General features: G+C 41.6%; 1 protein-coding gene across 1 annotated transcript in view; it reads left to right on the top strand.

Moving 5' to 3' along the window:
* The first annotated feature begins 507 nt into the window (after positions 1-507).
* LOC126984595 (uncharacterized) overlaps positions 508-12,772 on the top strand; it is a 34,610-nt gene continuing 22,345 nt past the window's right edge. The window contains exon 1 of the mRNA XM_050838352.1: positions 508-1,255. Within this exon, the coding sequence (XP_050694309.1) occupies positions 719-1,255 (537 nt within the window). The 5' untranslated portion in view covers positions 508-718. The remainder of the gene's footprint in view (positions 1,256-12,772) is intronic.

Genomic DNA, 12,772 nt, shown 5'->3' with positions numbered 1-12,772 from the left:
TACTGAAGATAAAAGTGAATAAGAGAAGAATAGAAGAGAGGAATGGAAACAAGTGAAGATGAAAAAGAAGAAAAAAATACATCCCCAAAAAGATGCCAATGGAAAATAAGAATAAGTGAAATGCAGTGAAAACGAAAATGAAAAAAAGAAGACAAATCAGATAAGGAAGAAAAAAAAAAAAAACAGAACCCATCCCCCCCAAAAAATGTCTTAGAAGGAAAAAAAGAAAAAGTTCAAAAGCAGTGAACACGAAAATGAGAGAGGAAAAATGAAGTCGAAGAAAAGAAATGTGTTAATAATGAGAAACTTCAAAAGAACATTTCAAATTTGCATTCAGATTTAAACCAAGAAAGGAGTTAGTACGTTTTGCAGCAGTGGTGGTGGTGGTGGTGGTGGTAGTAGTAGTAGTAGTAGTAGTAGTAGTAGTGGCAGTAGCATTAGTAGTAGTAGTGGTAGTAGTAGTAGTAGTAATAGAAGAAGAAGAAGAAGAAGAAGAAGAAGAAGAAAATAAAAAGCAGTAGTAGTAATGCAGAAATAGTAGAAGCAGCAGCAGCAGGAATAGTAAACAGTAAACATAGCAGTGGAGTTGGTAGTATCGCAAGAAGAAGAGAAAGAAGAAGAACCAGCACTTTCGGCAGCGGCAGAGGCAGCACCCGTAGCCTCAGTGTTTTCCATGTTCCTACCACCACCACCACCACCCCGTGAGTTCTGAAGCCCCATGAGGTGTGGACCATGGGCGGCGAGGAGGCTTGTTGGGGGGGGACTGGTGTGGGGGCTGACGGCGGTGGTGGTGGAGGGAGCCACCGAGGACTTAGGAGTGGACTCGACGAACGCGCACGGGATAGAGCTGGGCGAAATCTCCTTCATGCAGTTCCTCCTCTTATCGTGTGTGTTCCTACTGCTGTGTTTGTTAGACGGGAAAAAAATGCTCCCGATCTACGTGGATTTGGGCAAGCTGTTCTATCATGAGGACAAGGAGGAACAATTTACGGAGGAAGGTATTGGTGATGGTGGTGGTGACGAGGAGGAACAATTTACGGAGGAAGGTATTGGTGATGGTGGTGGTGACGAGGAGGAACAATTTACGGAGGAAGGTGATGGTGATGGTGGCGATGTTTATAGTGGTGGTGATGGTGATAGTGGTGGTGATGAAGTGGAGATGACCGGCGACTACTACTACTACTACTACGACGACTACGCAACGACCAGGACGAGGAGTAGGAGGAGGAGGAGGTCGCTGAGAGGAGCGAAATTTGTAAGTGTGACGGTGTGTGTGTGTGTGTGTGTGTGTGTGTGTGTGTTGAACTATGGGAATGAGTCTTACTATTTTTTTTATTTATTTCATGTATATCATCTGTGTGGCGTCTGTCTGTTTGTTTGTTTGTTTTGTTGTTGTTGTTATTGAATTGCTGTTGTTGTTGTTTATTTCATTTCGTATTTATTTTCTTTTTTATCTAAATGATTCGTTATTTTCTTTTATTTATTTTATTTATTTCACGTATTTTTGTCATATTTTGTCCGCATGTGTCTTTTATTTCTTTTATTTCACGTATGTTATCTTTTTCTAACGCTTATTTATCTTTATTTTATTTATTTTATTTATTTCACGTATTTTTGTCATGATTTTATCCGTATGTGTCTTTTATTTTATTTTATTTCACGTATTTTCTTTTTCAACGCTTATTTATCTTTATTTTATCTATTTTATTTATTTCACGTATTTTTTGTCATGATTTTATCCATATGTCTTTTATTTCTTTTATTTCACGTATTTTATCTTTTTCTAACCCTCATTTATCTTAATTTTTTTTCCCCGTATGTTATTTCGTATCCGACCAGCTGTATGTTGTTTTCTTTCCTTCCTTTTATCTGACGTATGTTATCTTTATCTATGTTGACCTAATCTCTTGTGTATTTGGTGTCACGTTGAAAACCTCACCGTCATGACTATAAAGGATTGGATAGCTTGGCTCGGGTGGTTACAAAGACTCTTATCCCAAGTAACTTCTTTTCCTTCTGCCTCCCTTGTGCTCTCCTTTCCTTTCTCTGCTTCCTCTGTCCTTCGCTTTTACACTCATCTCTTCATTTTCAGTATTTGGTGTCACGTTGAAAACCTCACCGTCATGACTGTAAAGGATTGGATAGTTTGGCTCGGGTGGTTACAAAGACTCTTATCCCAAGTAACTTTTTTTCCTTCTGCCTCCCTTGTGCTTACCCTTCTTTTCTCTGCTTCCTCTGTCCTTCTCCTTTACACATCTCTTTCATTTTTTCAGTTTGGTGTACGTGAAAATTACAAAGACTCTTATCCCAAGTAACTTTTTTTCCTTCTGCCTCCCTTGTGCTTACCCTTCTTTTCTCTGCGTCCTCTGTTCTTCTCCTTTTCACTCATCCTATCTCTTCATTTTATCTTCATTAACTTCTTTTCCTTCTGCCTCCCTTGTGCTTACCCTTCTTTTCTCTGCTTCCTCTGTCCTTCTCCTTTACACTCATTCTATCTCTTCATTTCATCTTCATTAACTTCTTTTCCTTCTGCCTCCCTTGTGCTTACCCTTCTTTTCTCTGCTTCCTCTGTCCTTCGCCTTATCACTCATTCCATCTCTTCATTTTCAAACGTATCGGACTCCTATTACGACTATATGGCTGGTATTACAAGACACTTTGCTATATCACATCAGCTATTTCTAAAGGTCAAAGAGGGGATCAATAGGGTTCTAATGAGTGGTTCTTTAGGTTCATGGTACAGAAGAAGGGTCAGACTACCACCAGGGTCATAAAACTACCCCTGGAAATGCCCACAACTGCTACGAAAGCCTTGTCAAATAAGAACATAAGAACATAAGAACGCAGGAGTCTGCAAGAGGCCGGTAGGCCTGTACGAGGCAGCTCCTTTGAACCTAAGCTCCCGTGTATCTAACCCCACCTAATATCGCTGTCCATGAATTTATCTAGTCTATTTTTGAATGTGACAATTGTATTAGCACTCACCACGCGACTGCTAAGCCTATTCCACTCATCCGCCACCCTGTCTGTAAACCAATTTTTGCCTGTGTCCCTGTTGAATCTGAATTTATCCAGTTTAAACCCATTACTTCGTGTCCTACCTGGTTCTCTTACCAACAAAACCTTATGAATGTCTCCCTTATTAAAGCCCTTCATCCATTTATAAACCTCGATCATGTCTCCACGCACCCTTCGCCTTTCTATAGAATGCAAGTTTAACTGTTTGAGTCTTTCCTTGTATGACAAGTTTCTCAATCCCTGAATCATCTTAGTCATCCTCCTCTGCACCGATTCTAACATTTTGATATCCATTCTATAGTAAGGTAACCAGAACTGAACCGCATAGTCAAGATGAGGTCTAACTAATGCTAAATATAGTTTGAGGAAGACTTCGGGGCTTCTGTTGCTTACGCTCCTTGAAATAAATCCCAGTACACTATTAGCTCGATTTCTAGCTTGAATGCATTGTGCCCTTGGACGGAGATCAGAGCTCACTAAGACCCCTAAATCCCTCTCGCACCCAGACCTGCTCATGAGAGTGTCATTTAAGCAATAGTTATGTGAGGGGTTGTTCCTACCTACACTCAGAATACTGCACTTCCCTACATTGAACTCCATCTGCCATTTATCCGCCCAGTCATACAATCTGTTGAGTTCACCTTGGAGAATACTAGCGTCCTGATCCGACTCAATACTCTACCGATCTTGGTATCATCTGCAAATTTACTAACATCACTACTAATTCCTGTATCTAAGTCATTGATATAAATAATAAACAAAAGTAGACCTAATGCCGAACCTTGTGGGACCCCACTCGTAACACATCCCCAGTCAGATCTTTTACCATTGATTTGCACTCTTTGCTTCCTATTGCTAAGCCACGCCTTGACCCAGTCTTGGACGGCGATATGTCTCACAATACGACTCTATGCATCGATGGATGTTATTTTCATTGTTATTGCTATTACGGTCAACATGTTTACACTATTCATACGTCATACAGACCTACACACACATACAAACACATCAGTCTTAACAAGCACAGCGTGTGTGTTTGTTTGTTCCTTGTCATCAATACTGTCAATGATATCTAGTGTTACAAAGGAACCATTTAGAACTCTCTCCACGATGCTGTTCTGGCTCTAACCGGCTCGCGGCCAGCAGGGACAACGGACTAGAAAGGGTTTGGGTCCATATCCTCAGGCGCTTTTGGGCCCCACCACACCACCTATTTCAGGGCCACAGAGATCGGTCGGGTTCTCCTCATGAGTGTGTTCATGTTCATGGTGCAGAAGCCTTGCCAAACTATCACCAGGCTCATAACACTACCCATGGACATACTAACACAACCTCCACCAAAGCCTTGCCAAACTATCACCAGGCTCATAACACTACCCGTGGACATACTAACACAACCTCCACCAAAGCCTTGTCAAACTATCACTAGGCTCATAACACTACCCATGGACATACTAACACAACCTCCACCAAAGCCTTGTTAAACTATCACTAGGCTCATAACACTACCCGTGGACATACTAACACAACTTCCACCAAAGCCTTGTCAAACTATCACTAGGCTCATAACACTACCCATGGACATACTAACACAACCTCCACCAAAGCCTTGTCAAACTATCACTAGGCTCATAACACTACCCATGGACATACTAACACAACTTCCACCAAAGCCTTGTCAAACTATCACTAGGCTCATAACACTACCCATGGACACACTAACACAACCCCCACCAAAGCCTTGTCAAACTATCACCAGGCTCATAACACTACCCATGGACACACTAACACAACCTCCACCAAAGCCTTGTCAAACTATCACCAGGCTCATAACACTACCCATGGACATACTAACACAACCTCCACCAAAGCCTTGCCAAACTATCACTAGGCTCATAACACTACCCATGGACATACTAACACAACCTCCACCAAAGCCTTGTCAAACTATCACTAGGCTCATAACACTACCCATGGACATACTAACACAACCTCCACCAAAGCCTTGTCAAACTATCACTAGGCTCATAACACTACCCATGGACATACTAACACAACCTCCACCAAAGCCTTGTTAAACTATCACTAGGCTCATAACACTACCCATGGACATACTAACACAACCTCCACCAAAGCCTTGTCAAACTATCACTAGGCTCATAACACTACCCATGGACATACTAACACAACCTCCACCAAAGCCTTGTCAAACTATCACTAGGCTCATAACACTACCCATGGACATACTAACACAACCTCCACCAAAGCCTTGTCAAACTATCACTAGGCTCATAACACTACCCATGGACATACTAACACAACCTCCACCAAAGCCTTGTCAAACTATCACTAGGCTCATAACACTACCCATGGACATACTAACACAACCTCCACCAAAGCCTTGTCAAACTATCACTAGGCTCATAACACTACCCGTGGACATACTAACACAACCTCCACCAAAGCCTTGTCAAACTATCACTAGGCTCATAACACTACCCATGGACATACTAACACAACCTCCACCAAAGCCTTGTCAAACTATCACTAGGCTCATAACACTACCCATGGACATACTAACACAACCTCCACCAAAGCCTTGTCAAACTATCACCAGGCTCATAACACTACCCATGGACATACTAACACAACCTCCACCAAAGCCTTGTCAAACTATCACTAGGCTCATAACACTACCCATGGACATACTAACACAACCTCCACCAAAGCCTTGTTAAACTATCACTAGGCTCATAACACTACCCATGGACATACTAACACAACCTCCACCAAAGCCTTGTTAAACTATCACCAGGCTCATAACACTACCCATGGACATACTAACACAACCTCCACCAAAGCCTTGTCAAACTATCACTAGGCTCATAACACTACCCATGGACATACTAACACAACCTCCACCAAAGCCTTGTTAAACTATCACTAGGCTCATAACACTACCCATGGACATACTAACACAACCTCCACCAAAGCCTTGTTAAACTATCACTAGGCTCATAACACTACCCGCGCCGCACTACTATAAGACTCACTGATCGATCGGCCTATATATTAATGGACCCGCAACTGCAGTGGTCATACCATGGTACCGAACATATCTGAGTTAATCAAAATCATAAGTTTATAGAGAAGTTAAAAAAGAATTCAAAAATTCCTAAAAACTACACCATTAACAGAACACACGAAATCAGAGCATCACACCCCGTTTTGCGAGGCGGTGGCCGAGTGATCATGTTCAATCCCACGGCAAGACGCTGACAATTTTCAACCATCGCCGAGTGGCAGAAGGCTACCCACATGATGTCCAATCCTCCCCTTGCTTCAGTGACTCCGGTCAAGAGGAGCACCGGGGTGCAGCACGGGCCAAGCAAGTCATATGTCACGGCAGCCACAATAAATGAAATTCCCCTGCGCCACTAACGTGCACCAGACCCCCGGCGCTACAGGAAGCTCACTTAAAAAATCATCGCCAGTCAGCCAGACGTGAAGTAAACCATCCTCGCTGACACGGGCGGCTGGAGTCTGGACACGTGCGACGTCCACGGCACACGAACGAGCTGACAGGTTGGTCACGAGGGCTGTGGAACTGGGGGGGGGGCTGGAACCTCCCCCGAGCTCTGCAGTCATGTGCCTCCCTTGAAAAAAAAGTCCTCCATGTATATTATGTGGCAGAGTGAGTGGACCAGCGTACAACTCCCCGCTGCCATGCCCATCCCGGAGAAGGGGGGCGGGCCGCACCGCAGGGACCTGGGGCCGGCATGACGCTACACCTGTACTGTCAGACGCCTCCCACCCTTACATCAACTATTTTTTATGCCCATGAGCTGCCTTCTTTGATGTAAAAAAAAAATAATACAACACTTAACCCGGTCAAATTTTTGCCATGATATAAACCCCCCAAAATAGATGATGCATAAACTGATCACAAATGCGTTGATATATAGTATGAAATGGTTTGCGTGAGTGATGATTTTTCTTATTTTTCTCGCATAGAGAGGCCTTTTAGAAACATAATCCCCGCTGCTACTGGGTTAATATAGTTCTGGGGGAGCCTTGACGCTTCCCGCTTAGAGGAGTAATTGAATATATGCAGATGTATGAGGCGTCCTGCTGGGCGGCGTGCACGGGGTCACAGAGCTGGTGGGGGGTGGGGGGGTGATAAATATTGAATTCACTCAGGCTCATGACGGGGCGGCGAGCCGAGGAAACATGAAAGTGTTCCGATTCATCAGTTATTTCCAATTACACATAACACTATACCACTCTTGACAGCCATGCACCTACAGTCAAGAGCTCAGGGCTTATGCCTCACAAACGTCGCTCCACCGCCGCCTTGGTATATCAAGATCCTGGGTAATATTGCAGACTCAGAGAATGACGAGCGGAGAGCAAAGAATTGTGTTCCTCGCGTGACACGTGCGACAGGCGGCGAGGCCGAGGTCTTCTCTGCATGCACCGCGCCTTTAGCCACCACCACGGTGTATTATGTTGTGGTGCAGGCAAGGCCGACCGCCGGGGACCAACGAAGCTCCTTTTTTTTCTTTCTGCGGTAGACGGGATCCGCCTGTAAATGTACGTACATGTATGTACATAGGTACTACAAAGCGACACATTCATTCCACGACAACCTCTGCCCGCACACAGGCCAGCCCAGCCAGCGTCCACGCAGACCCAGACTCAGCTATGCCTCCGGTGTTGCCCTGACTCTTGCTGTGTTCACGTCAGGTTTAAGCAAATAAACTCGTCAGGTTTAATGTCAGACAATAAAACCTGTTCATGCGTGTGGCGAGGACACTGAGATCTTGGAAAATTTCCCACACCTTGGTAGCACAGTTCAGGACAACGGCGTGCCTCAGCAGGAAGTCTTGCGGCGGACTGGCCTGCTGGCCCGCGGTGTTGTGGACTCGCTCAGCACGAGTACATGGCGTTGTCGATATCTCTTTAACCCATCTGCGCAGACCTGTGACGTGGATTGTTACCCAGTAGGGGGAAGACGGTAGGGAAGGCAGGGTCAAAATCTAAATAGAGATCTCAGACAGGATAGGCCTATACTAAAAAGAAAACGTGGACTGGAGGGGGTAACTATAGAAGACGCTTTACCTGCACATTCGCGCGCATACACATATACTCTCTCTTTCTGTCTCTTATACATAGTTATGAGATCTTGTCAACGTTGCTGGTAAACGTACAGTGCTCTACTTTCTGCCCCTGGTCAGATCTGCATCCACACACCGAACAATAAGCCTCCGGAGCGCGGAATGACTCGGACTTCCTTGCTCTTAACGCTGGGAAGGTCTGACCGCGGGGCGGGCTACTTTTCACTCGGAAGCGGACTAACTCGGCGTCTCCCTCTTTTAACCCTAGGCCTAGTCGATACTTGTGTAGAAGGACGAAGATTCGGATCTTCAAGTCCCATGTGCTCCCTGTCTTACTCTATGGCTGTGAGGCATCGACGCTGAATAGTGACTTGGAGAGGCGGATTGATGCCTTTGGCAATAAATGTCTACGCAGAATCATGGGATATCGCTGGAATAACTTGATGTCAAACCGGCGACTACTTCGTGAGACTAATTCGGTATATGTTACCCGCATAGTCCGTCAACGGCAACAGACAAACAAGAAGGACACGGCTTTAACCCTATATTGCATAATGTTGCCTGATGTTAACGATCTGAAAAATTAGCCGTAGCTCAGTGTTCCCTTAAGTTATTACTTTGAGCTTCCGTCTGAGTTTTCTTCGATGACCTATTTTCTATGATCCATCATGTCATCACTCTGCGCCCACTCAGCTCGGTGCCTGCTGACCTACTGGCGGGAGAATGAAGACGATCCGGCTTAGCGGATTTTGGCTGACAAATTAGGATTGTCAGTTCCACGTATGCACAGGTATGTTTTCCCAAAAATCACAGTCCATAGAATAATCATTTAGCATTACCACGTCATAAGCATTAGTACAGTCTAAAGCTACATGGTCATGCTTTAGGTCAATATGTGTTTGTGTCTCTAAAGCAACATTATGCACTTTTCTCTGAAAATTTGCCAGAACTATGCTTTTGGGGTACATATTATACATAATCAAGCTTCTAGAAAAATCACAGTATAGAATTAGAGTAATGTATATCAGTGGTGTTAGTTTTTATGAAATATAAAAAAAAAGTACACGTTCACATGTTTTGCACTAGGCTTGTGACCTGGAGGCAACACTACACGTGGGTCGCTGTACGCTTGTGTCCTTGAGGTAACACTATATACTTTTACGGAGTTTGGAATTTAAATGGCCATGGCTTGGGTCGAGGTATGCTTGTGTCTTTGAAGCAACATTATGCATCTGGTTTGCTGTATGTATGTGTCTTTGTTGCAACATTATACATTTATTTTGAAGGCGTAGGGTCAAGGTATGCATGTGCCCTAGAACCAATATTATGAAAATGCTTGTGTCTCTGAGGCAACATTATACACTTGGACTACCACATGTTGACGTATGTAATAATGAATGTTATTGTATATTCAAATAACAATAACCCGTATAAACTGTGATAGAATATTAGGCTTCTGTGTCCATATACTGAATTTTCAAAATATGTTTATTAGGCTATTCTGTGTCTTGAGGACTAATTATGCAAATAGTTTTCATGGAAACTTCTTTCCCTTTGCAGCAATGAATCCTTCAGTATTCTATCACAAGCGACCTGAACTATGTATACCAGAAGAGTCTGATGATGAAACTTTGGAGAGTGAAAGTTATGAATATGACACTGAAAAGGATTTGCAAGCCCTGGATAGCGAGGATGGTACAGATAGTGAAGAAAATGAAGATGAGGATGCCCCAGAAATCCCTGCCAGAGGAAAGAATGTATGTAAGAAGAGAAGACCAGAAGATGAGAATGTCCCTGGAACCACTGTTAGAAAAAGAATGTGGGCAGAAGAATTATTTGGAAGACTAAAGGACCAGAAGAGGTAGAATCTTTGGAGAAAGAGTTTGTAGGACAAGTTTATGCTGGAGACGGTAAAGTAAGAAGCCCTATAGAGTATTATGAGGAATTAGTTGACTGTAATCCAAAAAATGTACTTGTTGAAGAGTCCAATAGATATGCAATTCAAAAGGATCCTAACAGACCACTAGGCTTGACTATGAATGAGTTGGCTTGCAATGAATACAATTTTGTGTTACAAAGAAACTTTATAATGTGGAAAGAAATATGTTGTTGTCGGAATGAATATAACTTTGATCTCTGAAGAAACTATTCAGTGGCAAATGTTTTTTGTCTGTTGTGAAGATTATTTTGAGTAATTTTGGAGTTCTATGTCAAAAATGGAAAGATGATATCCTCTGAAGGAAGGTACGTGTTTTTATAGCAACATAACATGCAATTTTTATGATTTAGGCAAAGTTCCCTTGAGACAATATATACTTGAAATTATATTGCTAAACAAACATATTAAAAGTTGTGTAAAGGGTATCTACATATTTGATACATATCACAATGAAAATATTTTTAATGATAACTGAAAATATAATAATGCAATTTGTTTGGTAATATAGGAGTGCCTGTCTCGGTTTTCAGACTGAAGATTATTTTTCTAATTAAGGAAAATGTGATAAAGAAGTGTTACTATGTTGTTTAGATGAGTTAATTCCTTCAAAAGGAAAATATATTTTCATAACCACATTACGTGCTTTTTATTATCTTTTGCACAATGCTGCCCTGAAGCAACGTACCTGTAACTTTATAAAGAAAAACTGGAAATCAAAAACACGGTATATACAGTTTATTTACATCCTATATTCAATAATTATACCTTCAGATTTTTTTTTTACTGAAAAATGAAAATGTATGCAATATAGGGTTAAGTTGAAAAAGCCTAGATGATAAGAAATTCAACTCCCCATATATAACTACTGACAAAGTATGGAACAACGATCTGAATCCAAAAGTGGTGTTAGTTAAATATGGATGTGAAGGCAACACAATGCGAGCGTGTACACTGCAACACACACACACACACACACACACACACACACACACACACACATTATGAAAGCCTATGGTGCATCTATAGGAATGGAAACAATATGTGTGTGTGTGTGTGTGTGTGTGTGTGTCTCAACCACCCCCACCACAACCACCACACAGCTATCCTTCCCTCCCCTTCGCTTTCCTTTTTACCTCCCCGTTAGCAACCTCTCTCGACTTCCCTTAGCTGACCCGCAGGTGTCACCCAGCTGTCCGCCAGTTTCAAATAGATTGACTACACCTGTTCTTCCCTCCCTCCCTCCTTCCCTACCTGTTCCAGCCTATCTTTTTTTATACGGCTATTTCTTCTCTGCCTCTCTCTCTCTAAGGATCAGTAGACAACCCTTAACTTCCCCTGGTAACACCTTCACCCCTACCCGCCCATACCGCCCATATTCCCGCCCACGCCACACCTATGGGTTAGAGAAGAGACCACCAGCAACCCATACAACAGCTGGAAGACGAGAATACAGCAATGATACAACAGAATAATACAAGAGAATGAAAAAAGAGGAAGTGGTTATCGAGGAAAAAGTGAACGTGTGTGAAGAGAAAGACGAGATAAGTAGGAAAAGAGAAGAGAGAGAGAGAGAGAGAGAGAGAGAGAGAGAGAGAGAGAGAGAGAGGATAATACGATAATGATGCAACAGAATACAATAGAACGGAAAAAATGAAGTGATTATTGAGAAAGAAAAGAAGGAAAAGAAAAAAAGACAAAAAAAACAGCTAAAAACGAAGAAAAATTACAGACACAGAATAAAGAATGAAAGGAGAGAAGAGGAAAAAGGAAGTGATCATTGAGAAAGAAATTAAACACAGATAAATTTGACATAAGAAAAAAAAGGAAAATAAAAAAAACAAGAAAAACAGCTAAAAACGAAGAAAAATTACAGACAAAGAATAAAGAATGAAAGGAGAGAAGAGGAAAAAGGAAGTGATCATTGAGAAAGAAATTAAACACAGATAAATTTGACATAAGAAAAAAAAGGAAAAGAAAAAAAAGAAAAACATCTAAAAACGAAGAAAATACAAACGAAGAATAAAGAATGAATGGAGAAAAGAGGAGAAAAAAGTGATAAAAGAGAAATAAACTTAACAAAGATAGAAAGTAAAACAGGAAAAGAAGGAAAGGAGAAGAGAACGTATAACACCCCAGAAAAGTATAAGTAAGAAAAGTTAGAAAAAAAGAAGGAAAAGAAGAAAATCGTTGAAACCCAAAAGAAGAAACGTAGGAAAAGAAAAGTAAAAATAAAAATAAAAGAAGAAAAGGAAGAAAATTGTCGAAACCCGAAAGAAAAACGTAGGGAAAGACAAAGAAGAAAAGAAAAGAAAAGGAAAATAGGAAAAGAAGAAAATACCCCCAAAGAAAAAACGTAGGAAAAGAAAAATAAGAAGAAAAGAAAGAAAAGGAAAAGAGGAAAATCATTGATACCCCAAAAAAACGTAGGAAAAGAACAATAAGAAGAAAAGGAAAAGAAGAAAATCGTTGAACCCCCAAATAAAAAAGGAAGGAAAAGTAAGAAAGAAAAAGGAAAAGAAGAAAATCACTAGAAAGAAAAGAAAGAAAAGAAAGAAGAAAAAGAAGAAAATAAGGAAAAAAGAAGACAAGAAGGAAAACAAGACAAATACTGACTCCCCTAAAAATAATTAAGGAAAACAAAAGGAAGAAAACAAGAAAAGAAGGAAAAAAAGAATAGAAGAGAGAAAGACACAAAGAA

The sequence above is a fragment of the Eriocheir sinensis genome, chromosome 57 (genome assembly GCF_024679095.1).
Source record: "Eriocheir sinensis breed Jianghai 21 chromosome 57, ASM2467909v1, whole genome shotgun sequence".
NCBI classification, from domain to species: domain Eukaryota; kingdom Metazoa; phylum Arthropoda; class Malacostraca; order Decapoda; family Varunidae; genus Eriocheir; species Eriocheir sinensis.
This window is presented reverse-complemented; position numbering and strand designations above follow the sequence as displayed.